The sequence below is a fragment of the Meriones unguiculatus genome, chromosome 2, assembly GCF_030254825.1.
Source record: "Meriones unguiculatus strain TT.TT164.6M chromosome 2, Bangor_MerUng_6.1, whole genome shotgun sequence".
NCBI classification, from domain to species: Eukaryota; Metazoa; Chordata; class Mammalia; order Rodentia; family Muridae; genus Meriones; species Meriones unguiculatus.
In genome coordinates, this window is record NC_083350.1 from 64,441,252 (window position 1) to 64,467,307 (window position 26,056).

Below are 26,056 nucleotides of genomic sequence, written 5' to 3' on the forward strand. Positions count from 1 at the left end.
TGAGTCCCAGAACCTATGTCAAATGGCTCACAACCATTTGTAACTCCAGCTCCAGGAGATCTAATGCTTTTATCTGTCCTCTGTGGGCACCCATCCACACATGGCACAAAAACGAACCCTAGATATTCTGGGTTGGGCTAAGTCATCCTTCCCTGCCTCAACTGTATAAATGGCCAGAGGAAATGATGGATGAGCGGGAAGATTAAATATAGAAAGTGATTAAAGAAAGAAAAAAATAGCAGGGGGTGAAAATAGCAAAGTGAAGAAATGATATTAGTGACGAGCTAGGGGAAGCAAAGCCAGTAGGACTGTACCCAAACTAAACAAGAGCCCTCCACAAGTCAGCAGTGGTGGACTTGGGTTGATAGGAAAGCCTGCCATCCCCTTGTTTTATATAGATCATGAAGACACTGAAATTCAGTCGGTCATTAGCACAGATTTATAGAATATATAGATACAACACTGCAAGCTGTTCTGAAAGAGTTCTGAAGGCACGGCCAAGGTCCCTAGTGATCACGTTTTGATTTGCAGCTTGTCATGGCTGGCTTTTGGTCTAGTTGACTGGGGCTATTTCTATATTTTTCACTTAGCAACCTTACTTGTTGAATCCTCATCAAAGAATCTCTCAAAATCTCTTCAAAATTAATCAAGTAATTACCAGCAGGTGATTCAAATACTCTGACCTATTTAGTCACATTATTCTTAGAATCTTATCTAGTAGTATTAGCTAATAATTACAGTGATTATACATTCAATAGATGGGTGTGGAGCAACTATGTCTTAAGCTGAGAAATATCTTTATTGTGGCATGTGTATCCCTTACACATCCTTGCAAATTAATTATTTTTTTCTATAGAAGTACAATGGTGCACACAGATCTTTATTTTTTCTTAGCATTTCAGCTTCATAACATGTAGAAGTATGTCAGATCGGTGGACATACGTCAGTCACCATATAAAATTTCACTGTGCATCAAATGTGAGAGCTTTTAGTTTTAAGTACCTTCTATGAAATACTGTAATGCACATGATATGTAGAGTAAAGGTTGAGAGACTGATTCAATTGGCTAGGATGCCCAAAACAGAGGTCTCTCTCTCTTCTTTGGACAGGGCTCTTTCTGTACACCCCTGTGTGTGACTTTATAAATATGACAAAATTTAGATTTACTCACCCTTTTCAATTCTATTTATCTTTCTTCATTTTTTTAGAAAATAATCTTTCTAGAGTTGTATTATCCCATTACATACATTTCAGGCAGTTTAGTCTCAAAGAAAAAGAAATGAGTTTCACTAGGAGATTATTATGCTATTTATCCTTTGCCTATTGTGAATAAGGTTTCATAGAAGACAAATGACAGAGGTTTGTCCTCTAAGGGCAAAGTTTTCCAAGGAAATACTGTGTAATATTTGAGAAAAGTTATGAGTTTTAAAGATTTTAATTCCTATTGTGTATATTAATTGTAAATTAATATATAGATTTTTTCCTTAATGTGATTATATGAAGTTTTTATTGCTCTCCATCTCAGTACCTGAAAAGACTCACATGCAACCCACACATCATGTCACTTCATCACTGATGTAGCTCAGTGGCAGAATGCTTGCCTGCCATGCCTGAGGCCCTTGGCTTAGTCATCAGCACTGCAGACAAACAAAAGGCATCTTCCCACATGGGCGACAGTAGGACTGTTCTTCTCTAAGTGGTAGGTAGTCGCTGGTCTATGTAGCTCAACATGGTGCAATACGAGTACAGCTTCTGTGGCTTGCTGAGTTCTGTTTGTTCTACAAAGCACAATTCACAAATTATGAATCGTCTCTATTTCAGCTCATGCAGTAACTTCACATCTTAGCCTTAGATTGGCACCTAACCAGTAGAAGTTTTTATTCTGCTTTTTGATAACTGTTAAAATTTATATTATTTTGATTTTATATACAAAATAGTTGGTTTCTGTATGACAGTTTCATATATACATATATTTGTGCATATATATATATAATATATTCACTTCCTCTTCCCTTTTACCCTGTCCTCCTACATGTTGATCCCTTTCTGCACCCAAATAATCCCTTTTCCTGCTTTCATGTCATGTATATAAATGACATGCGTTTATTTAAAATTAGACATAAAAAGATAAAATTAGAGAAAAACATATATTGGATTCTCTTTCTCAGCACATTAGCTCTCCCATCTTCCCTCCTCCCTCCCCCTTGCAATATTTTATTTTCTCAAATAGCTCTTCTGGTTTACGTTGCCATGTATAGGTACATATGCACACATGCACACATGTATTCATGTATATCTAATTTGTACTTAGGAGAGGACACAAATGTTTGCCCGAGTCCATGTTTGTCAGTTTCTGCAAATAGCATAATTTTATTCTTCTCTGCGGCTGTGTATCACGTTTTCCTTTTCCATTCATCTGTTATTGACCTTCACTTTGGTTGCCTGTTGTGCCTGTTTTGAATAGTCCTGCAATAAACATGGATGTGCAAGCATCTCTGTGTTATGGTGACTTTTATTCTCTCAGATATTTACCAACAGTGGTGTAGCTAGATCATACAGTAATTCTAATTCGTTGATAAAATTTCATACTGATAACCTTGGTGGCATTAATAGTTTACATTCTGAAAGGCTATGTCTACAGGTTTTATTTTTTTACTTAATCTTAATACATTTGCCGTAGTTTTTCTTTCCCTTTTCAATCCTTCCCTCCTTCTCTTTGTCCCTTCTTTCTTCCTTCTATCCTTCCTTCCTTATTTTTTCTGTTTTGAAACAAAGTTTCACCTTATAACCAGATTTGCTTGGAATGCACCATTTTTCTCATGCTGGTTTCACAGAAATTCCCGTGCCTCTGCCTCCCAATTGTTGGGCTTACAGACATGGACCTACATCTTGAATAGTAGTCATTCTAACTAAGATGACATGGAATTTCAATATGTCTGCCCATGATTAATTAATAGAACATGTGGAAAGAAGAAATGTAAATAGCCATGCATAGATGAAATCTTGTTCCCTTAGAGATGAAAGCGACTTCATCCTTCTAACACATTACATTAACAATTGGAGTCCCATGCATTCAGTTCCTTGCTGTTAGAATACTATAGTATTGCTGATAAGCCATATAGCCACAAGTTCTTCTGGAACATGATAGTCAGTGACTTTCTTCCAGGTAGAATTTCACATTACTACTGTGTATAATGATGTCTTTCCCACGACACTTTGTAAACTGAGACCAAGTTAGAATTATTGTTCTTCCATTCTAGAACTAGTTGGAACATTTTGTGTGTTTATAAAACCTTGTGCCAGGAGATGTAAATACATTAGAATACTTACTCTATGCAAATCCATTGAAAGGGGCATGTCTCAGTAGGTAAAGTGATTGCAATGAGCAGAAAGATCTGGGTCTTGGTCCCAGAACCTTTGTCAAAAGTCTCATATGGGGAAGCATGTTTATAACCCTACCATTGGCGTCTGGGTGTCAGTGGGAGCCCTGAGACTTTCTGGGTCATAAAATGAATAAGGTCGAGGTTCAGTTATAGAGTTGTCTCAAAAAATAAGGTGGACAATGATTGAGGCAGAACCCTAGCGCTGATGTCTGACCTCCGTTAAAGCAGTTACACTAACACAGTTTTATGCAGAAAATAATGGATACTGTTAGTGCTGAGTTTACAGGATGAGTTTTATGAATTGGTTTTATTGCAGTTGACTTCTTTATTTCAAGTCCTGGATTTAACTTGACACAGTTATAGCCATCTTGAATCATACCTGCCCTGATTACCCCTGAGAATTCCTGACCAATTTCCTTCAAACAGTTTTCTGCAAATACTAAGCATAGACAAATCCATTTGATTTCCACTTTACAATTAGACTCCAGGGCCAAAATTGGGCCTAACACTGCTTTGTAATTGTCAGATAAACCATAAGTACCTGCTGCTTGGATAAAGTCACTTTTGTCTTGATGAGTCCATTCAGTTTTACATTCTACCCAAAGTGTGAGAATTCTCTAGCATGGCCACCCGGACCATGCTTTATGTCCTGAATCTAGCTGGGTCTTTCTTTGGTCTCACAGAAACTTTAAACCAGTTTCTATGTGCTTTTATGTTTTTATTCTTCAGTTCATAAAAAGAAATGCTGTCATCCAATTTTGGGGCTGGAGAGATTGCTCAGCAGTGAAGAGCATTTGCTTCCCAGTTATGAGCGCTGGAGACTCATGCTAGAACCTGCTTAACAAGCTAGGAATCCTGAACATGTCTGTAAGCCAAGCTCTAAGGGCAGGAGGAGCTTCTAGGTGGGCTGGGTGGCTTTCAGCCTAGCCTAGAATACATGAGTCCTGGCTTTACCGAATGCCTCTGCCTCAAAGAAATAGGAGGATACTGATAGAGGAGACACCTGCTGCCTTCACCAGAAACAGAGATGTGGTTATTTCAGAGAAGGAAAAGAAGCAGTTACTTATAAATAAAACATGCAATAGTATATTAATGTATTAAGTCATAAATATAATTATATACTTAATTATAATATTGATAGATTGCTATGTCTAATATATGACTAAATATATATTTTCAATTTTAGGGTTTTTTTTCTTCTTTGTAGGTTTTATCTTTTCAACTGCTGGGGTTGGGCCCCAGGAGGTCACATTTGTGACATAATTGCTTTACTCTCAAGAGGAACACCCAGCCATTAATATGTTGGTTTGTTTTTTTATTTATAGGTTTTCCATTTTTAAAAATGTGTGAGTGTGGGTGTGTGTGTTTCTACATGTGAGCATGGGAATGTATGTGTTGCATGTGTGTATGAGGTACATATGCACCTATATATAATGACTGGAGATTGACACTTTCTTCTACCTCACCAACATTGTCCATCTTACTTTGTGATTCATGGTCTCTTTCTAAACTTGTAGCTCACAAGTTCTTCCTGGCTGGCTTTGCAGCAAAATCCAGTAATGGAATTCTACTGCCTTCCCAGTAATGGAATTCTACTTGTGCACTGGTACCCGGAGTTTTACATAGATAGTAGGGATCCAAACCCAACTTCTCATGCCTGTCTGGAGGGAACTTTATGGAGCCATTCCACCCACATATTTATAGACTTAGAACTGTTATTTATTTACTACATGAAGGGTGTTAGGGCTTCAGTGAACATTCAGTCATGAAGAACACATCCTGGTCAGCCAAGAACACATCTCTAAAATGTATTACTTCTTATGAACACCCATTTAAAGTGACTAATATCTCAGAAATTCCTGATCATCCAATGGAAATAGAGCTTTCATTGGCTTGACCATAGGGGTGCTTACCACATGCCTCATATGCAAAAGCTGCTTCTTAGCAATCTTTTAGTATTATTTTACACAACAGTGAGAAGGGATATCCATAGGATAAAATGAGAGTATTTTATCTCCAGATCCTGTAAGAGCTTTGTAGTGTATTTATAAAAATCTGTTTTGTGAACCTAAGTTATGAATGTTGCCTCAGAGTTTGTGATTTTGCATGTTTTTTAGTTAACATGCAAAGTAATAGGTTTCATTTGGAGTTTTCATACATACTGTGCTTTGGTTGATCCTGTCCATTGACATTCCCTTCACCTACTTCCCACTCCTCCCGCAAAGTCTTCCAACTCTGGTCATCTCCTTTATACTTTCTTGTTACAAGGACTGTATTACTGCTCTCTCACATTCTCAAAACATTTTTCCATCGTGTGGTTCCTTCTCTAATTTTCTGGTTTATACCAATACATCCAAATACGTACCCATATGTGATGATCAAAGCTTGGATTTGCAAATATACATTCAGCATTCATCTTTCTGAATATTTGTTACCCTGCTCAAGGCAGTACTTTCCAGATCTATCCATTTTCTGAACATTCCCTGTTTTCATTTTTGTTTATGGCTTAGTAAAAGTTCATCGTCTGTCTGTTTCAGAGTTTTAGTGTCCATCTATCTTTTGGTGAGTATATATTATCATTCTACTTCGCTGCTATTGGGAATAGAGTAGCAATGAACAAGCATCTCTCTGGCAGAACATAGAATCCTTTGGGCACATGCCCAAGAGTGTGGTACAGTTGTGTTATATGGTAGTTCTACTTTTTTTTTTTGAGAACCTCAACACTGATGTCTGTAGATGTGTCTTTCTTCCATCACATCATCTCAAGCACCTGTTGTTTTTTGCTTTAATCATTGCTATTCTGCCTGGAATGAGTTTTAACTCGCACTTTTTCCAGTTAAGGACATAAAACACTTTTTAAAAATAATATGTATCAATCATTTGTGTTTTTTCTTTTGAGAGCTGTCTGTTTAATTCACTGACTCATTAATTGATAGGCAGTTTTAGACTCATTATGTTGTTTTAAACTTATTTGTTTTTTTTTCTAGGTCTTAATATCCTGTTTAAAGTATAGCTGGAAAGTATGTTTTTCAATTTTTAGGTAATTTATATGTTTACTCTTTTCATAGTTTCATTTGCTGTTCATTTGTTGTCATTTCATGTAACCCCATTTGTCACTTCTGACATGACTTTCTCTGCAATTGAGTCTTATTTCCAGAGACTCATTTCATAAATCTTTATCTAGAGATATTTTCCTCTAGTGGTTTCAACATTTCACATTTTATTTATATTTTAAAGATTTATTTATATGTTATGTATACAATGTTTTGTCTGCATGTACACCTGCACACCAGAAAAGGCCACCAATTTCATTATAGATGGTTGTGAGCCACCGTGTCGTGGCTGGGAATTGAACCCAAGACATCTGGAAGAGCAGCCGGTGCTCTTAACCTCTGAGCCATCTCTCCAGCCCAACATTGCACAATTTATATTAATGTCCTTGATCTATTTTTAATTGATTACTATTCAAGGTGAATATATTTTCATTTTTTTCTTCAGGTAACTGAGTTTTGCCAGTGCTACTTGTTCATATACTATCCTTTATCCAATGTGCATTCTTGACATTTTGTTAAGATGTGAATGTGTGGAGTTGCTTCTGGGTTTTATGTTTGGTTCCACTGTACTACATGTCCATTTTAATATCACTGCTATGATCTTGATTCCACCATGGCTGTATATTGTAGATGATACCTCTATTCTCAGTATTCGGGGATCAAAGGCAGTCTTGTCATGAGTTTGATGCAAACCTGAGCTAAACTGTGAGTTTCAGTCAAGCTTGGGCTATAGATTAGTACTCTCTCTCTCTCTCTCTCTCTCTCTCTCTCTCTCTCTCTCTCTCCAAGTGCTCTACCACTGAGCTAAGCCCCTAACCCCAGGACATTGTCTCTTAAATAAAAAACACTGTAGTTTTAACGCATGAAGCTTTAAAACCCTCTATTGAATGTATCATTTTGACACTCTTTCAATTATGTTTGTAAATTCGATTTATAAATGAATAGGGTAGTTTATTATATGTAGAGAGGCAACTTTTTAAAATGTTATCTCTTAGTTTACTGCTTTCCTAATTTTTTTTTACCAATTATAACTGCTCCTGTTGGAGTCTACAGTTTACTATACACATAAAAATCGTACCATCCACAAACAGAGACAGTTTCAATTTTTCCTCTCAAATTTGTAGTATTTTTGTGGCCTCTTGTTTGTGCTTATATTTTTCTTCAATCTAAATGATTATTTCTTCCATATTCTCTTTGGTGTGATATGGTGGACAGGAATTCATCTAGTCTTTTTACATCATGGAAGCTTTCTTTTTCCTTAATCATGGTTGATAGGTGTGCACTTGGCTTGGCTTGCTCTTTTTTCCCCTAGATTTTTCAGTTGTATGGATTTATTTGAAATCTTCCCTTTCTCATCATAATGTAAGTACTTGTCAGTAACACTTCTCTCTTAGAGTAGTTTATCTTGCAAACCAACAGTCTGATCTGTTCTTCCATTTAATTTGTTTCAAAGTATTTTCCCTTTTAATTTTATTTACTCATTCATTGCTTAGGAATTTGCTTCCCAATCTCTATACATTTATTAATTTTCCAACATTTCTTCTACTGATAATTTTTTAAAAGAGATTTTATTTTATTTTTATTTCTGTATATATTGTATATTGTGTGTGTGTGTGTGGGTGTGCACACATGTGTTTGCAGAAGCCCGAGTAAGGCCTTGGTTTCCTTGCAACTAGAGTGACAGATTGTTATCTGCTGCCCAGTGTAAGTGCTTAGACATGGACTCTAGTACTCTGTAAGAGCAGGAAGAGTGTTGAACCTTCGAGCTATCTCCTCATCCCCTCCTGTTGACAATGTCTGGTTTCCCATCAGCATGCAGAAACAATGTAACTCTGTAGGGTCTCCATCTCCTTTCATGACCACATCCATGTTCTTGACTGGAAGCTGTCATGTGTGCTTGAGAAAGATGTTCATTCTGTTGCTGTGGTGGCCGTGGCCTGCTTGTATCCATTCTTTGACCTAAAGTGTTGCTCAAGTCTTCTGCTTCTTCCCTTGTTCATGGTTGAAAGGAAGGTGCTGAGTTCCTCCCTTGTTGCTTCATAATCAGCCCTCCACGTATGCAAGTTTTATATCCATAGACTGAACAACAGTAGGTGAAAACCATTGTTTAAGAGCTTGTGTTTGAGCCAAACACATGTAGACACCTTCCTTGTCATTATTCCAGTATGACAATGATTTGCACAGCACTTACTTTTTATCTTTCATTTTTTGTTGTTTTGAGACACGGTCCTACTATGTAGCCTTGTTTTGCCTAGAACTCGCTATGTGGACCACGGTGGACCTGACTCATAGAGATAGGCCTGTAATTTTTCCCAAGTGCTAGGATCAAAGACATGAACCATCCAGTCCCAATTTGCATAACATGTAAACTATATAAGACAGTGTGAGTGATTTTTAGGTGATTTAAAGCATCTGGGAGGATAAGTGTATCTAATGTGCAAATACCATATTATTTCACATGAGTGACTTGAGTTTCTATAGGTTGGGCAACCATAGGGGTCCTAAACTCATGCCTCCATCAATACATTGAATTATTTTATTGCTGTCTGGCATTAGTGCTTTCCTTATATGTTGAAGTACTAAGTTGAATGTGCATATATTTATGATTTATATCCTTTTGTAATTAATCCCTTTATAATATTATCTTGATTTTATTTTGTAGTAATTCTATTGTGTGTGCTACCCATCTTTTTGTTGTCATTTGCACATTTTTAGACATATTCATTTGCAGCCTACATGTGTTTCTATTTAATAGAAATCACTCATGAATAGATGACTTATCTATGTATTTTGTCTTTATTTTTAGTCATCCATCCCTCTGAGGCTTTTTATTAGAAAATGTAATGATTGCATTTAGAATACTGCGTTAGGAGTAGGGTACTGTGGATTTGTTACTTTCTTTCCGACTAGAGCATAGTACTTTCCTCACAAGGCATCTTCATACGTGACTTGATGATTTCATGTTTATGTTTAAAGTTTTATCAACTGTCTATTTAGGACATCTCATGGTTATGCTGTTTCAAGCTGATTACAGCTCAAGATTCAGCGCATTATGCTGGGGTGTGCAGGTAGGACTGATTCTGAGATCCACTTCTTGACTGAGGCAGTGATCATTTCACTCTCCTCTAGCTGCATAGGTTCTCTCTCTCCCCCTCTCTCTCTGAATGGATTTGAGGAACATTTGGAACATGAAATTGCCATTCCTGCCTTTCTCCTTGAGTTTGTCTTCCTATGTCTATGCCCCATTCACATGGTAATCTCCTACATAGATACCTTAGTTTTAATGAAAGTTCTTTGTTTTAGACTAATACTTTTTTTTTGCCATGATATGATTGCTCTTCCTTGGTGATATCACTGTTAACATTCCTAGAAGGCTTAGTTTTAAAGGGGTCATGAGGATTAATGATTATGGGTGTTTAAGGGAAAGATGCAAAAAGCCTTCCATGAGTTCTTCACTCTGTGTGTCTGAGAAGTTACTGTGGTCCGTGTTTCCTAGTGAAATGAGATCCAGTAGAACGAGCTCTCAAAATCCCTGTTCTTCATGACTTTGCTATTCATGCCAGTACTCCCAATAGGCTAACCCTGCACTAGTCAAAATTCCAAATATCAGATGCAGCATACTCCACAGCTCTTCTTTTCACTTTGGAGTTACTGTCAGATTTTGAGGTAGCAAGAAACAAAATGATCACTAACCACACACAAATGCCACATGAATGTATTAGTTTCCTGTATAAAAATAGAGAAAAAAAGCAAATTTTGGGTTTTTCTGTTTGTTTCTAGAATTTATCTTTTATGTATTTATTTAAGCACTTTGCAGCCTGATCCCATCTCCATTCCTCCTACCCTCCCAGTCCCACTCTCATGCTCCCTCTCCCATCCCCCACCTTATCTGGAAGAAACAGAGGCCCCCAAGTTTACAACTCACCCTAGCATCTCAGGTAACAGTAGGAACAACTATATCCTCTTCCACTGGGGTCTGACAAGGAAAGGGATCCAAAGGCAGGCAACAGAGTCAGAACAAGTATATCCTCTTCCACTGGGCCTTAGAGGAAAGGGATCCAAAGGCAGACAACAGAGTCAGAAATGGCCTCTACTCCCATCGTTAGGGGACCCACATGTTGACCAGGCTGCACATCAGATACATACACAGGGGGTCTAGGTCCAGCCCATGCATGCTCTTCGATTGCTGGTTCAGTCTCTGTGAGCCCCTATGAGCCCAGGTTAGTTTATTCTGTATGTGTTTTTATGGTGTCCTTGACCCCTCCAAATCCCTCTATCCTTCCTCCTATTCTTCTACAAGACTCCCCAAGCTCAGCTTATTGTTTGACTGTGGGTCTCTGCATTTGCTTCCATCAGCTGCTAAATGAAGCCTCTCAAAACAAACAAACAACAACCACAACAACAAAAAATTAACCAGTTATGGTAGTGTCCTGTCTGCAAGCATGGCAGAGTATCATTAATGGTGATAGAGGTTGGCTCTCTCCCATAGTGTGGGTCCCACGTTGGGCTATTCGTTAGCTTGCCATTTTTTCAATCTTTGCTCCATCTTTATCCTTACACTTCTTGCATGAAAGACAAATTTTAGGTCGAGGGTTGTATGCAATTTTGTACATGTAAAGAGAAGTGCAGAAAGAATCAAAGAGGAAAATAAAGTGAATACACATTTTAGTTTTATTTTTTTTCCTCTACCCAATTCAAGAATAAATAGACATAGTTTAAGAAAAATGATATCAAATTATTCTACTTATTTCTCACATGATATCTTCATTTTGAATTAGAAATTTTACATTCTTCACATCTTGATTTTTAACTGCATTTTGAAAGTTCAAGGTTTAGGTTCAATCTCAGTGTTGAATTTTACTTACTTATGTCTGGTTAATCCACAACAACGTTTAACACAGGCTTCTTTTCTATCTTTGGATTTTTACACTTTTTAAAAATTCTTTATTAATTACACTTTATTCACTTTGTATTCCCCCTGTGGTTCCCTCCCTCCTCCCCTCCCAAACCTTTCTCCCCTCTGCCCCTCCCCAAGTCCACTGATAGGGGAGGTCTTCTTTTCCTTTCTTCTGATCCTAGTCTATCAGATCTCATCAGGAGTGGCTGCATTGTCTTCTTCTGTGGCCTGGTAAGGCTGTTCCCCCCTCGGGGGGAGGTGATTAAAAATCAGTTCATTTGAGAGACAGTCCCTGTTCCTATTACTATGGAACCCACTTGGACACTGAACTGCCATGGGCTACATCTGTGCAGGGGTCCTAGGTTATCTCCATACATGGTCCTTGGTTGGAGTATCAGTCTCAGGAAAGACCCCTGTGCTCAGATTTTTTGGTTCTGTTGCTCTCCTTGTGGAGTTCCTGCCTCTCCAGAACTTACTGTTTCCCACTTCTTTCATAGGATTCCCTGCACTCTGCCCAAAGGTTGCCCATAAGTCTCAGCATCTGTATCGATAGCCTATAGGGCAGATCCTTTCAAAGGCCCTCTGTGGCAGGCTCCTGATTTGTTCCCTCTTTTCTCCTTCTGATGTCCATCCTCTTTTTCTTTCAGGATGGGGATTGAGCATTTTAGCCAGAGTCCTCCTTCTTGATTATTTTCTTTAGGTGTACAGATTTTAGTAGGTTTATCCTATATTATATATCTATATGAGTGAGTATATACAGTGTCTGTCTTTCTGCTTCTGGGATAGCTCACTCAGGATGATCGTTTCCAGTTCCCACTATTTGCCTGCAAATGTCATGATTTCCTTGTCTTTTATTGCTGAGTAATATTCCATTGTGTAGATGTACCATAATTTCTGTATCCATTCCTCCACTGAGGGACATCTGGGCTGTTTCCAGATTCTGGCTATTACAAATAAAGCTAATACAAACATGGTTGAACAAATGTCCTTATTGTGTACTTGAGACTCTTTTGGGTATATGCCTAGGAGTGGTGTAGCTGGGTCTTGGGTAAGCACTATTCCTAGTTGTCTGAGGAAGCGCCAGATTGATTTTTTTTTCGAGCTTATAATTTTCTCTACAACGTTTCTTCCTTCCCTTTCCTCCCTCTAAACACTCCCATATACCCCACCCCCATTTCCTTCAAATCCATGATCTCTTTTTTCACTAATTGTTATTGCATGTGTGTATGTATTCATATATAAATATAATTCTAAGTACAGCCAGCTGTGTTCATATAATGGTACTAGTGTGTATGTTTGCACACAGAATAACTGTTTTGCTATTCTCTAGGGAGGATGACATCTCTTTCTCAGCTTTCGTTAGTTGGCTGTCTTTGTTTTTATAGGGTTTAGGCCTTCTGGTCATTTCTCCATCTTGTTTGGCATGTTCATTGGTGCCATCCTTGTTTAGCTCATGTTTGGGCAGTCATGTTGGTCAGATTTAATGAGTTTAGCTTCTGATGTTACTGTTTGCTGTGAGACACAATCTCACAGCAAAGTACCCAATCCTCTGGCTACTATAGTCTTTCTCTGAGGTATATTTTGTAGATAAGTTTATTGAGACTGGACTCCACAACTGTGTATTTTGATTGGCTGTGGGTTTTTACAGTGGGTCCCACGTGTTGCAAAGAGTCATTTCCTTGATCAAGAGTGAAGACACCACTTACCTGTGGGTCTAAGGACAAATATGGAGGTTGTTGTCAGGAATTTTGCTGGTTTAGTAAATTAGCTGTTGTATATTCTCTACCACTCATCATGGTTTCACTAGCACTGAGAAGTTAGTTAGGTTTCAATACCAGGCATGATCCCCCTCTTTTTAAGCATGTCTCAAGTTATATTACAGAGATGTTGCATTCTTTTTCTAAGAGTCGATGGGGACCCCTGAGCAACTGTCAAGCTCAGATTCCATGAGCTTTGCAATGTTGGATTTCAGTGCAAGTTACTTCTTTCATGCTGTGCTCCTTCTGTAACACAAGGTAGCAAAAATGACCTCCTCTCAAGCAAGAGAATTGGTACACACCTTCTCTGGATTATATTATTGGATACACATTTTCTTCTCCTTTACACTATCTTGATATACATCAGTGTTTGTAGCATCCAAGCACATACCTAAGAAATTAACCACACTTTACATTTAATTTATAACTCAGTTGTTACTCCCACTGACCTCATCATCTTTCTTGTAGGAATGGTAGGAAATTAGGAGAAAAATAAATGTCTTCATTTCACTTCTTTGTAACACTTTTCGAGTCAGTACTGCCTTCATAGAGAGAGGTTTAAAATCTATTGTACATCACAGTGTTATTTGCTTTAGTGAGAGAAGCTCTTTTATAAAAAGATTAATATTAAGCAAATCATCACAACAAGAGTATCAATTGCTACCTTAAATCAAAATCATAGTTCTGAACATAAAGTTTCGTATAGGGTCTAGGATATACTACTCTGGCAATGTGAGCTAGTGTAGACATAAATTATAAAAATCGCATAAAATAAATGAGCTAGGTGCCTCAAACTCATTCCCAAGTGTGTCATTTTTTGTGGAAAGGTTAATTTACTGCTGCACTATATGCATGAATTTAGCTTTTATTCTCTTAAAACATTTTAAAGCAATAATGGAGAAATGATCAGTATGCAGAATCCGAAGTGCATCGCCTCTCACAGAGTCTAAAATTTAAAATGTGGAGATGAAATGAGCCAAAATTTGATCTCGCTATGAGTAAGTGTAAAGAGAAATATTCATCAATGATGAAAATCCACAAGAATATCTGTCACATTGGGATTATTTTCCTAAAAGAAATGCAGAAACAAACAAACAAACAAACAAAAAACATATCTACCCAGAGGCAGCCAATGCTTTGTCCTCCACATGGCCTTGCTGGCGTTTATTAAGAACCACCCGATCAAGCTGGATAGATATTTCTTGAAATGATGCATGGTTTGCCGAGCATGCCTTCATTGTGCTTCCTGCCATTACGGAATAACGTGTCTTATTGGGAGAGACAGTGATTATTTCTGTGGAATCTTGCTCGGTCAGCTCCCAAATTAACACTGATATTTTGTGAATCATTCCAGATTTCAGAGAGCTACGCCTTCCTACCAAGAGAAGCGGTGACACGGTTTCTAATGAGCTGTTCCGAGTGCCAGAAAAGAATGCACTTGAACCCAGACGGAACCGATCACAAAGGTAGCCACAGTGCCCAATAGTGAGATCTGAAGATTCTTCATAATATTAATTTGTGTCTTGTACTTTGTTGAAATGTGGAAAATTGAAGGGGTTCAGCAGTTCATAGCATCTCGATTCAAGTGGGGAGCAGTGAATTCTGAATACATGATCACACAGTAGCTCAGGAGTCACTCCTAGAAGTCAGGGCCAACTGTACAAGTATCATTTTAAGATATATATAGATGTATATATACACACATATTTAATTAACATACATAAAGTTGTTTTAATTTTCATCATGGTAGCATTTCATGGTATTTTTAGATATACTTAGCAAGAAAATTCATCACTGTAAATAACCTTTCAAGTCTAGAGAGTCCTTATTTCCAGAAATCATAGATTAGATGGAACGCCTTCAATTAAAAATTTTTATAAGCATAATTTGGCTTTACCATTCATTGAAATTTTACAGGTAATTTTCTCAAGCATTAAGTTATCTCAAGAATTAGATTAATCTCATAGGCACATTTAAAATCCTCCCATGTGTTGGAAGCTAGGTAACCCAGATACTAAAATTAAAGAAAAATTAAAAGCTATTTTCTTTTGACTCCCTCTAATTTATATATAAAACAACTGTGCAATGAAAGGTTTAAAAGTGCCTAATCAGCATATGAGTTTTCCTCTTTGTTACTTAGGATATTCAAAAGTCACTTTATAATCAGAAATAGCGGATTTGTGCGTTCTGTTCAATTGTGCCAACGCAGATTGTGGAAATTTGAATGTTCTATTTTGTGCAGTTCATCTACAGTGGTTTCATGGTTTTCAATCATTAGCGTCAAGGAGACTATCTTTTAATTAGACACACGGACTCAGCCTGAAGGGGCAGCTGGAACCCAGTGCTGCATTCATCGCAGATTTAAACCTTTCTGTTGCAGATAATGGGAAGCCTCCTACATTGGTGACCAGCATGATCGACTACAACATGCCAATCACCATGGCATACATGAAGCACATGAAACTGCAGCTGCTAAACTCACAGCAAGATGAGGTAAACCGGAAACAGCTATGTTTGCATCACCCACATATAGGAACAAAGCTGCAGACCCATGGCTATGGGTTAAGCATGGTGCCACTTGAAGGCTGTATACTTACATTGTTAATTGAAATGAAGCTTGCCAGGAACTAATTGATTTGGTAATGGAGTAAAGACACCACATCCTGATGCAGAGTCCCTGGATAAGTCTATTTTCCTTGGCGTTATGTGAGAAATATTTCTTTTCCTCGCTAAATTGCCACTGAGGCAGTCTTGGCAAATAGCGAGAAAGTCCTGAGCATCCCTACCCAGAGAGAGTCCAAGGATAGGGAACCTCTGAAACTATCTTCAGAGAAGAAACCAGTAAACCCTCTTAGTTGCATCTATATCTTTTAAGTCTTTTTAAAACATTACGATTTAATCACCTGTGTTCACATATCTGCATTTTGAGAGAAAATGTCTCACAATTCTTTTTAATTCCAGGTGTCTTCATGTTTCAGATTATTATATTTCGTTTGAATTTAACAATGTGCTGTCATATATCACACAAAAGATGTGTGTTTATTGATATTCTCTAGGAATGTAGTTCCCATTTTTGGTAAAAGAATTTAAGTTTGGGTGTCTTATACGTCTGTATGTCTGTGTGTCTGTGTGTCTCTCTGTGTGAATGTGTGTGAGTTTGCATTTGTGTCTTTGTGTATGTGTACATGTGTGTTTGTGTTTTTGTGAGCATGTACATGTATGTGTACCTGTGAGTTTGCATTTGTGTATGTGTATATGTGTGTTTGTGAATGTGTGTGCATGTGTGTGTCTGTATTTGTGAGTTTACATGTATGTCTCTGTGTTGTGTCTATGTATGTGTGTGTGAGTATGTACATGTGTTTAGGCTACTTGTATTTTCCTTGAGGAAGCAAAGACAACCAGCACACTGTAGGAGTTCAGTAAGCCCTCATCAACTAGTCATCTGCCTAACAAGCTGACATATTCATATGATCTGTGCTGGAGACAGACCATTAGGCTAATAAGATCCTTCCTTGAATTTTCTCTGTAACAGAAAATGTGGTTAGATATTTACTTTTAAAATACTAGATCATTTGTAAAAAATAACCCAAGCTTATTAGAATTACCTTTTGGATACCTTATTTGTAAAATTTAAATATTTTTGTGTTTCCCTGTACTTGACCAAGTTTTAATCTTGAAACTATAACATTGTTTTACTGCAGTTGATTTTATATGGGGTTCACTCACTTAAGAATATTTGTAAAGTGGTTGTACTGCATTAGGTATTACCAGATAGCTAACAATGAATGATTGACTTAACTGTAAAAAAGTCACTATACTAAAGACCCCAAAGCAGGATTTTTTAAATATGTCTGTTCCTAATAATGAAACTACTGACACCATGATCACGACAGAATTGAAAAAAATAACGTCTCATAGAAAAGTTAAAGCTGGTTATATCCATGTATGGTCTTTGTTTGGAGAATCAGTCTCAAACTCTTGCTGAGACATAGCCCATGGCAGCTCAGTACCCAAGTGGGTTTCCCTAGTAATGGGAACAGGGACTGTCTTTGACATGAACTCAGTGGCTGGCTCTTTCACCCCCCACCCCCGAGGAAGGAGCAGCCTTGCTAGGCCACAGAGGAAGACATTGCAGCCAGTCATGATGAGACCTGACAAACTAGGGTCAGATGGAAGGTGAGGAGGACCTTCCTTATCAGTGGACTTGGAGAGGGGCATGGAGATGATGAGGGAGAGAGGGTGAGATAGGGAGGGAATTAGGGAGGGGGCTAAAACAGGGATACAAAGTAAATAAACTATAATTAATATAAAAAATAAAAAATTAATTAAAAAAGAAAAGTTAATGCTGTTAAATTACTTGTAAAAGCTAAGTTAGAGGTAATAGGTTTATTTATATCCCTTGATTATAATCAGCTTCGTGCCTACCACACAGGCTATTTATTCTGAGTCCTTCTGGATCTAAAGCATCATACATGTTTTGAACTAAAAAGCAGAGCTTTTACAAATTATAATTAGGGAAATTATCCTTATCATCACAGTTTGAATTTATTAAATTGGATGCATACTGTTTTAAAATATTCAAAGAAATTACTTGTTAGAGTATTTACAAAAATTTAGACAAATGTAACTATTACAGATTTAGGAAATTGGATAACATAAGCATACTGAACTGAAATTCAGATTAGGCAAATCTTGATTATAAGTTGTATTTAAATTTAAATAAGAATTAATCCAGTAAATTCACCAAAATTTATTGAGTACCTTTTATGTACTCTTAGAAGTAATTTAACAAAAAATCCTGTATTTATGAAGCATGTCTTCCAGTGAGAGGAAAAGAAAATAATCAGTAAGAGTAGGCAAGTAAAAAGATGCTAAACTCTATTAAAAGAAGAAAGGAATCTCAAAAAGGAACCCATTCAAAATGCAAAACAGTCACACTCCTCACCTCCTGAAAATGATGTCCTGGGTTTAATGACAAGTACCCTAAAAGTGAATAAATGAATGAATGGAGGAATAAAGAGATGCATGGCATCATTTGAGCAAAGTTAAAAGAAATGAAGTTTGCTCTTAGTTACTTTCTATTGCTGTGATAAAACATCATGACCAAGGCAACTTATAGAAGGAAGTTCTTTTTGTCTTATAGTTCCATAAGATAAGAATCTATGAGGGCAGAGTGAGTGGAGGAAAGGGCAGGAGGCTGAGGGTTTCCATTTTGAACTGCAGGCATGAAGCAGAGAGTACAGTAGGAATGGCATGTGGCTTTGAAACCAAAAGTTTGCCCCCCCCCCAGTTACATACTTCCACCTGCGTGGTCACAGCTCCTAAACCTATCAGAACAGTGTCACCAACTGGAAGCTAGGTGTTCAAAGAGCTGAGTCTATGGAAGACATTCTGATACAAACCATGCAAACCACCACATTCTACTTCTTGACTCCCATAGTCTGATGCCGATATCGTAATGTAAAATGCATCTAGCCTAGCACTGGGAAGGGGCATGAGAGGCAATGAGGGAGAAAGGGTGGGATTGGGAGGAGACAAGGGAGAAGGGCTACAGCTGTGATAGAAGTGAATAAACTGTTAATTAATAAAAATAAATGAATTTTAAAAAGTCTCTATGGTTTTATTTAGTCGCAAGACTGCTTAAAAGTCCTAAATCTCTTCTGATACTCAATACAATCTCTCAAATGTAAGCCCCTGTAAAATAAAAAAAAAAGCTAATTACATACTTACAACATAATGATACAGAATATAGATTCCCAGAAGGGAGGAATCTGCACATAGTGACAAAATACTGGACCAAAGCAAGACTGGAACTTAGCAGGTAACATACTAAATCCTGTAGTTCCATGTCCAATGTTAAAGGTCTTAAATGGCTCTGTCCTTCCAGCTTACTGGGTGCAACATATTTTTTCTCTTTGGGCTGGGAGAGCTGGCTTTAGAGTGTACCACACACAGGATGTCTCAGAGAGTGGGAGGTGAATGATGATCAAGTCTGTAGGAATATCCCTCTCTTTTCTCCAAGTTCCTTAGTGGTAAAGGAAGCCAGAGTAAGGTTGTTGAAGTTTTCAGAAGATTAAGATGATAGTGGAGAAGTTGAAATTTCAATGTCAGGGTACGAGGACATTTGATTCATGATCTGATATATTTATAAAATAATTTAAATAATTGCTCATAATTGTGTGTATTTGTGGGGGAGCATGGGTAGATAAGGGAAAACTGTAACCAGTTATTTAAGTGCTATAAAAGGTAGCTTCAGCTAAATTATGGAAACCAAGGTCATTGGAGAGGTGGTTGGTAGAGGTGGATCACCAAAAAGATTCTATGAAAATTAGTCATAAACTTCAGTGTAAAATGTGAAGTTATTTGGAAATTTACAGGGAGTGGTATAGAAAGGTTGAGATGACATAGAAATTGGGATTAACAAATAGATGCTTCCAATCTAATGGTCACACAGACAGTCTTGGTTAAACTGTGGGTCACAAAATGAAACCCAAAATCATGAAGGTTGAAAAGGATATGATGAGGGCATTATAAGGATGAGAAGGGTATAAGAGAAGGTGGCGAGAAAGTATTATATACAAGAATGAAGTTCTCAGTCAACAAAATTAGTAAAAAAATTAGAAAAAGAGATTATAGAGTTTTAGTTGTTGGTAGTGAATATGTAGTAAGTGGTTATGGAAGGAACCTGATATTAAAGGTTGAAGGGTAAGATCATTTGATGCCATCAAGGAAGTCAAGATAGAGTAACTGAAATAGCCATGGCTTCTGCAGTAGCACTCTTAGAGTACAATGACATCTTTAAAAAGTCAGAGGAAAAGTTCTGTGCTACAGACAGAAGCAAGGTTGCCCCAGGCAAAGGGTAGGGTTCTTTGCTATAGTTTTGTTATAATTTTATAAAAGGACCCACACATTAAAATGCAAGCCTTGCATAAGTGATAACAAGGGATCTTTTCTATAGACTTCGTCTCTACCATCTAATGTAATATTTACAATTGTCTCACATTTCATTACCATCTTGTACATGCGAAACATAGGCTTTTCACTAACAGACCAGATAAGCTGCTTAAGCCCAAATTTATCTGATATTAGAGCCCAACGCCTGCTTCTTTCATAACACATGTGTTTTAATTATTAATGTTTATTGAAAACAGTTGATATAAGATATGATCTAGAATAGAGGTGAAACAGGTTGGTAAATTTTAGGGACCTATTGCTGTATATAATCCTCAGAAGTTAGTGAATTAACACAATTCATCATTTCTTATTATTCTGTGGATAAAATAACAGTTCAGGATGAACTTCTCTGGGAATTCCTTCTGTTACTCATGGGACTCAGTTACAGTTTCTCAGCAAATGGACTAGGGAGGATGGTAAGAGAACATTTCATTCAAAGATCCAGATCAATAAAAACTAAATAACCATAATTCTTAATAAATAAAAAAAGAAATGGATAGCTTCATGATACACCTTCCTTATAGTCTTTTTAACATATATTTTTTTCATCTACTAATTAAAATTTCATACATACATACAATACATTTTGAACATATCTACTCCTTACAGCTCACATTTTCCCTCAGGAATTCCTCATTCTACCTCCCAGTTTCATGTCCTCACTGAGTCCAGTTAGTGATGGCTGTATGGGTATCCATGTACAGCCATCCGGTGGAGCCTGGGCAGCCTACATAGGGCCCCATGACTCTCTCTGTACTAGCCAGTCTAGGTACATACACACACCATGTTTCTCTCAGGGAAGTCTGCTAACTTTTAAAATTGACTGAGAACAGAACATGAGAAAGTTTTATGATACCATGAGAAGAACTAACCTCCAAAATATGAGTGTAGAAAACAATAATTACCAAAAAGTCTTCTAGAAGATATTTCTTTGCTTGGATAAGAATGCAATGCAGGAAGGGATTTAAACATTAGAATATTTAAAGTACTCTTATGGATAGTAACTGATTCAGTATATTTTAATACTTAAGGATGAAAGATTATCAATTTTTAACTGCCCTGTGTTATTGGGTCATTTATATACTATGGTATAGACATGAGCCATAATTCTTGAGTGGAGAAGAGGCACATTCCGAAATTTGAAGGACTGTCAATGACGTTTAGATAGGACTGAGTACAATGGTGACATTTCAGTCTCAGGAGGCATGAACTTAACCTGTGCAATTACCCTGGATTATCCTGTAACAGCAAGCAGATGCTTATGTACAAAAGCTTTCACATGAACCTTCTAAAAATGATCCCGGAGGAAGATTCTCATAATAATAACAACCATGCGTTCTAATCTCAGAAAACCTTCCTTTGAAAGCTTAACACTTAGATGTTTTCCGTTGGCTTTCCCCTGATAGTAGTTATCTTCACTTACATGCTAATAAAATAACAATCTCACAATACATACATCTTTGCTATTTAATTATGAATAATATTTTAGTTAAGAATTGTAAACTAATTGGAATATAACTATTGAATGAGTAAATGCTTTAGCTTAATTCAGTACTGTATAAATATATAAAATTGATATCTTAATATAGAAAATTTTGATGTGTCTCATACTTTATATGGTAAGGTTAAAATTTATTTTGATTTTTTTCAATTATTCTTCTACTGATGATAACAAATACTTTAAAGTTGATATTTTTAAAGAGCAAAAATATATAGCAAGTCAGTAAACAGTGTTCCTTGTGGTCTTTGCCTCCAGGTTCCTGCTTAGAGTTCCTGCCTTAGCTTCCCTCAGTGAGCTGTGACTTGAGATTTGTAAGCTAAATAAACCTTTTCATCACACAGGTTCCTTTTGATAATGGTCTTTAACACAACAGTAGAAACCAAATTAGGACAAGTGTTAATTTAATCAAAGAACTTGTTAATCATTTGTCCAAGCTTCTAAAAATGTAAGCTCACAAGTGTTATTTAATGGTGATAGATGTATCCTGAATACCTACAATGTTCATCAAGTTTTACATTCCTTTATGGAACAAGGAGCATGAATGAGACTTCACATCTAGATCTTTTTTTAAATACACACACATTTTATACAAGCATAAATTTTATAGAAATAATCTTATTCCATATCCATTCTTCAGCTGAAGGACATCCTGGTTGTTTCCAGATTCTGGCTATTATGAATAATGCTGCTATGAACATAGTTGAGCAAATGTCCTTGTTGAATGGTTGATCATCGTTTGGATAAATGCCCAGGAGTGGTATAGCTGGATCTTGAGGTAGCATTATTCCTAATTTTCTGAGAAAGCACCAGATTGATTGCCAAATCAAACTTGTACAAAGTGGTTGTACAAGTTTACATTCCCTCCAGCAGTGGAGGAGGGTTCCCCTTTCTCTACATCCTCTCCAGCATGTGTCATCCCTTGACTTTTGATTGATCATAGCCATTCTGATGGGTGTGAGGTGGAATCTTAGGGTTGTTTCGATTTGGATTTCTTGGATGACTAAGGACATTGAACATTTCCTTAAATGTTTCTTTGTCATCTAATATTTTTCTGTTGAAAATTCTGTTTAGCTATCTGTCCCATTTTTAATTGAATGACTTTATTTGTTGGTGTTTAACTTCTTGAGTTCTTTGTATATTCTGGATATTAATCCTCTGTCAGGTGTAGGATTGGTGAAGATCTTTTCCCAGTCTGTAGGCTGTCTTTTTGTTCTGATGACCGTATGCTTTGCTTTACAGAAGCTTTTCATGAACTCAGTGGCGTGTTCTTTGATCACCACCACCTGCGGGGGGGAGTCTTGCCAGGCCACAGAGGAAGATAATACAGACATTCCTGATGAAACCTGGTAGACTAGGGTCAGAGAGAAGGGGAGAAGGACATCCCCTATCAGTGGACATGGGAAGGGACATAGGGGGAGAAGAGGGAGGATAAGTGGGACTGGGAGGAGATGAGGGAGGAGGCTACAGCCAGGATATAAAGTGAATAAATTGTGATAGATAGATAGAAGAAAAATAAAGAAAATTTAAGTAATTACTTATAATGACAATTTTAGGATTGGAAAGGTGCCTCAGTGAAAAAAGCACTTGCCTCATAACCATGAAGTATGGTTCCCACCCTTATTCCCAACATTTAGAGGCAAAGACAAAATGATCCCTGGAGTAAGGAGAGTTATATGGGAAAATTTGGAGGGAAGAAAGTGAAGGAAAATTATTGTAATTGTATTGAGATTATATCTCAAAAATTAAAAAGTAGACCAGTATCACATTATTAGTTGTTTACACTGGACATTTTCCTGAATTAACCATTTGCTAGACATTTTCATTACCTGACTTTTAGTGAATGAGTTTTACACAATGTTATGTAAAATTCTTTTTATGGTTTTAGTGTTCTACCTATCACAAATATTTGCATTATTTATCTACATGTAATCTCTTCTCTATGAACCACCTTTCATTGTTTATCTATCTATCTATCTATCTATCTATCTATCTATCTATCTATCTATCTATCTACCTACCTTCCTATCAGTTACCTATATGCCATATATCACTTTTTTATCTAGTACTTGTCTCCCTATGGACTGTTACATATCTATTATCTATATACTGTCATTTATCTATCTGTAATCTATACCTACCATTTATCTTTCATCTCTGTGAAATGTATCAAAAGTTATTTGCTTTATATCAAACATAGCAGGTAAAACTACACATATATCTTTTTTATTATTGGAGCCCATCCTGTTTGCTGATGAAAAATTCTTACTGCATTACACTATCTGTACTTATATTTTATCAAGTTATTTTGTTTATAGTAAAATTTAATTTTTTTCTTTCTGTCATGATTATTTTATTTCATGTTTATATTTTTTATTTTTTATCTTAATCACAGGTTATTTACTTTGTATCCCAGCTGTAGCCCTCTCCCTCATTCCCTCGTAATCCCACCCTCCCTCCCTCATCTCCTCCCTGCCCTTTTCCAAGTCCACTGATAGGGGAGGACCTCCTCCCCTTCCATCTGACCCTACCTTCTCAGGTATCTTCAGGACTGGCTGCAATGTCCTCCTCTGTGGCCTAGCAGGACTGCTCCTCTGTGAAGGGGAGGAGGGGAGAGGTCAAAGAATCTGCCATTGAATTCATGTCAGAAATAGTCCCTGTTCCCCTTACTAAGGTACCCACTTGTATACTAAGCTACCATGGGCTACATCTGAGTGGGGGTTCTAGGTTATATCCATACACAGTCCTTGGTAGAGTCTTTCAGAGGCCCTCTTGGTAGGCTCCTGTCCTGTTACTTATTTTCTCCTACTTCCAATGTCTATCCCATTTGTCTTTCTAAGTGAGGATTGATCATCTTACCCTGGGTCCTCTGTCTTGTTTATCTTCTTTAAGTTAAAGAGCAATAAATCAAGCAATTCAATTAAAAAAATGGGGTACAGAGCTAAACAGAGAATTTTCTGTAGAGAAATATAGAATGGCAGAGAAACACTTAAAGAGATGCTCAACTTCCTTAGCCATCAGAGATATGCAAAACAACCCTGAGATTTCACCTTACACCCATATGAATGACTAAGATCAAAAACTCAAGTGACAACACATGCTGAAGAGGATGTGGAGAAAGAGGAACCCTCCTACATTACTGTTGGGAATGTAAACTTGTACAATGACTTTGGAAATCAATATGGTGCTTTTTCAGACAATTAGAAATAGTGCTTCTTCAAGAACCAGCTATAACACTCTTAGGCATGTATCCAAAAGATACTCAAGTACACAAGTGTGTATGTTTGTAGCAGCTTTTGTAATAGCCAGAACCTGGAAGCAACCCAGATGTCCATCAATGGAGGAATGGATACAGAAATTGTGGTACTTTTACACAATGGAATACTACTCAGCAATCATGTTTTATGTTCAAGGTTTTAAATACAAACTCATTAAGAATTCTTAATAGTCATTATGAATATTTCAATATGTATGCTAACTCCCAAACTACTCCCCCTCTAAACACATTGCCCTATCTTTACAATGGGGCTGTGCATAAGATGTGGTTTGAGTATCCAAAAGTCTTCACATTTCCTGAGGGGAGAAATAATTTCACCATTTGTTGTTCAAAGCATCTTTCTGTATGTACCCTATTTTACAGAGTCTGATAATAGTTTAACTAACTAGCTTACCTTTCACTGAGCACACAGACAGAATGGTTAATATTTGCACACAGTTAAATTTTATGGTGCCTAATGATGTTTTCATACCATTTCAGGATGAGAGTTCGATAGAAAGTGATGAATTTGATATGAGCGATTCAACAAGGATGTCAGCCGTGAACTCTGACCTTAGCTCCAATCTAGAAGAAAGAATGCAAAGTCCCCAGACTCTCCATGGCCAGCAAGACGGTAAGCCTTTCACAATGAACAAATGAATCAACAAACAATGAGTATCCAGAAATGAGTAAGAACCTGTTAAAATCAGAACCACCTCTTCACTCTTGGTCATTAAAACAAAACAAAACAAAACAAAACAAAACAAAACAAAACAAAATAAAAAACCTGTCTTTTTTTTCTGGGCCCTCGGGTTATGTCATACACTTTATTATTTTTAGATCTAAGTACTCTTAAAATTAAAATGTGACAGCCAGGTACATCCATGTTTTGGTCCTCAAATATAAAATATACCACCGGAGTGCAGTTGAATATCTATGTTGGTGTTTCAGGCTTTGGTTTCTTATGGCATTTATTTTTGAGAAAATGAAGATTTTAAATATGATTAAATTTTCTTTGACCTATCAGCTATGCTCCAAATATAAAGGGCCTGATATTGAAGGACAATTTTATCAAAGGGATGCAGTAGCAAGACGACTTTGCTGTGATCTTGAGTTCCTTTCTTGCTCAGGAAAGATTGGCATTTCCTATTCAAGAATCTGAAGAAGATTTCTAAGTCTTCTTGCTGTTGATGCTGGGAATAAAATTTAATATTATAAAGTCAACTGATGGTCAGTGCCTCAGGCCTGATATGCTCAA

At 37.0% G+C, this 26,056-nt stretch overlaps 1 protein-coding gene across 5 annotated transcripts in view; it reads left to right on the plus strand.

Annotated features, from left to right (window-relative positions):
- Nol4 (nucleolar protein 4) overlaps positions 1–26,056 on the plus strand; it is a 345,385-nt gene that overhangs the window by 105,404 nt on the left and 213,925 nt on the right. For all 5 annotated transcript variants that reach the window (XM_060377625.1, XM_060377621.1, XM_060377622.1 and 2 more), the window contains 3 exons: positions 14,445–14,556; positions 15,471–15,583; positions 25,300–25,432. In XM_060377625.1, coding sequence (XP_060233608.1) covers positions 14,445–14,556; positions 15,471–15,583; positions 25,300–25,432 — 358 coding nt within the window. The remainder of the gene's footprint in view (positions 1–14,444; positions 14,557–15,470; positions 15,584–25,299; positions 25,433–26,056) is intronic.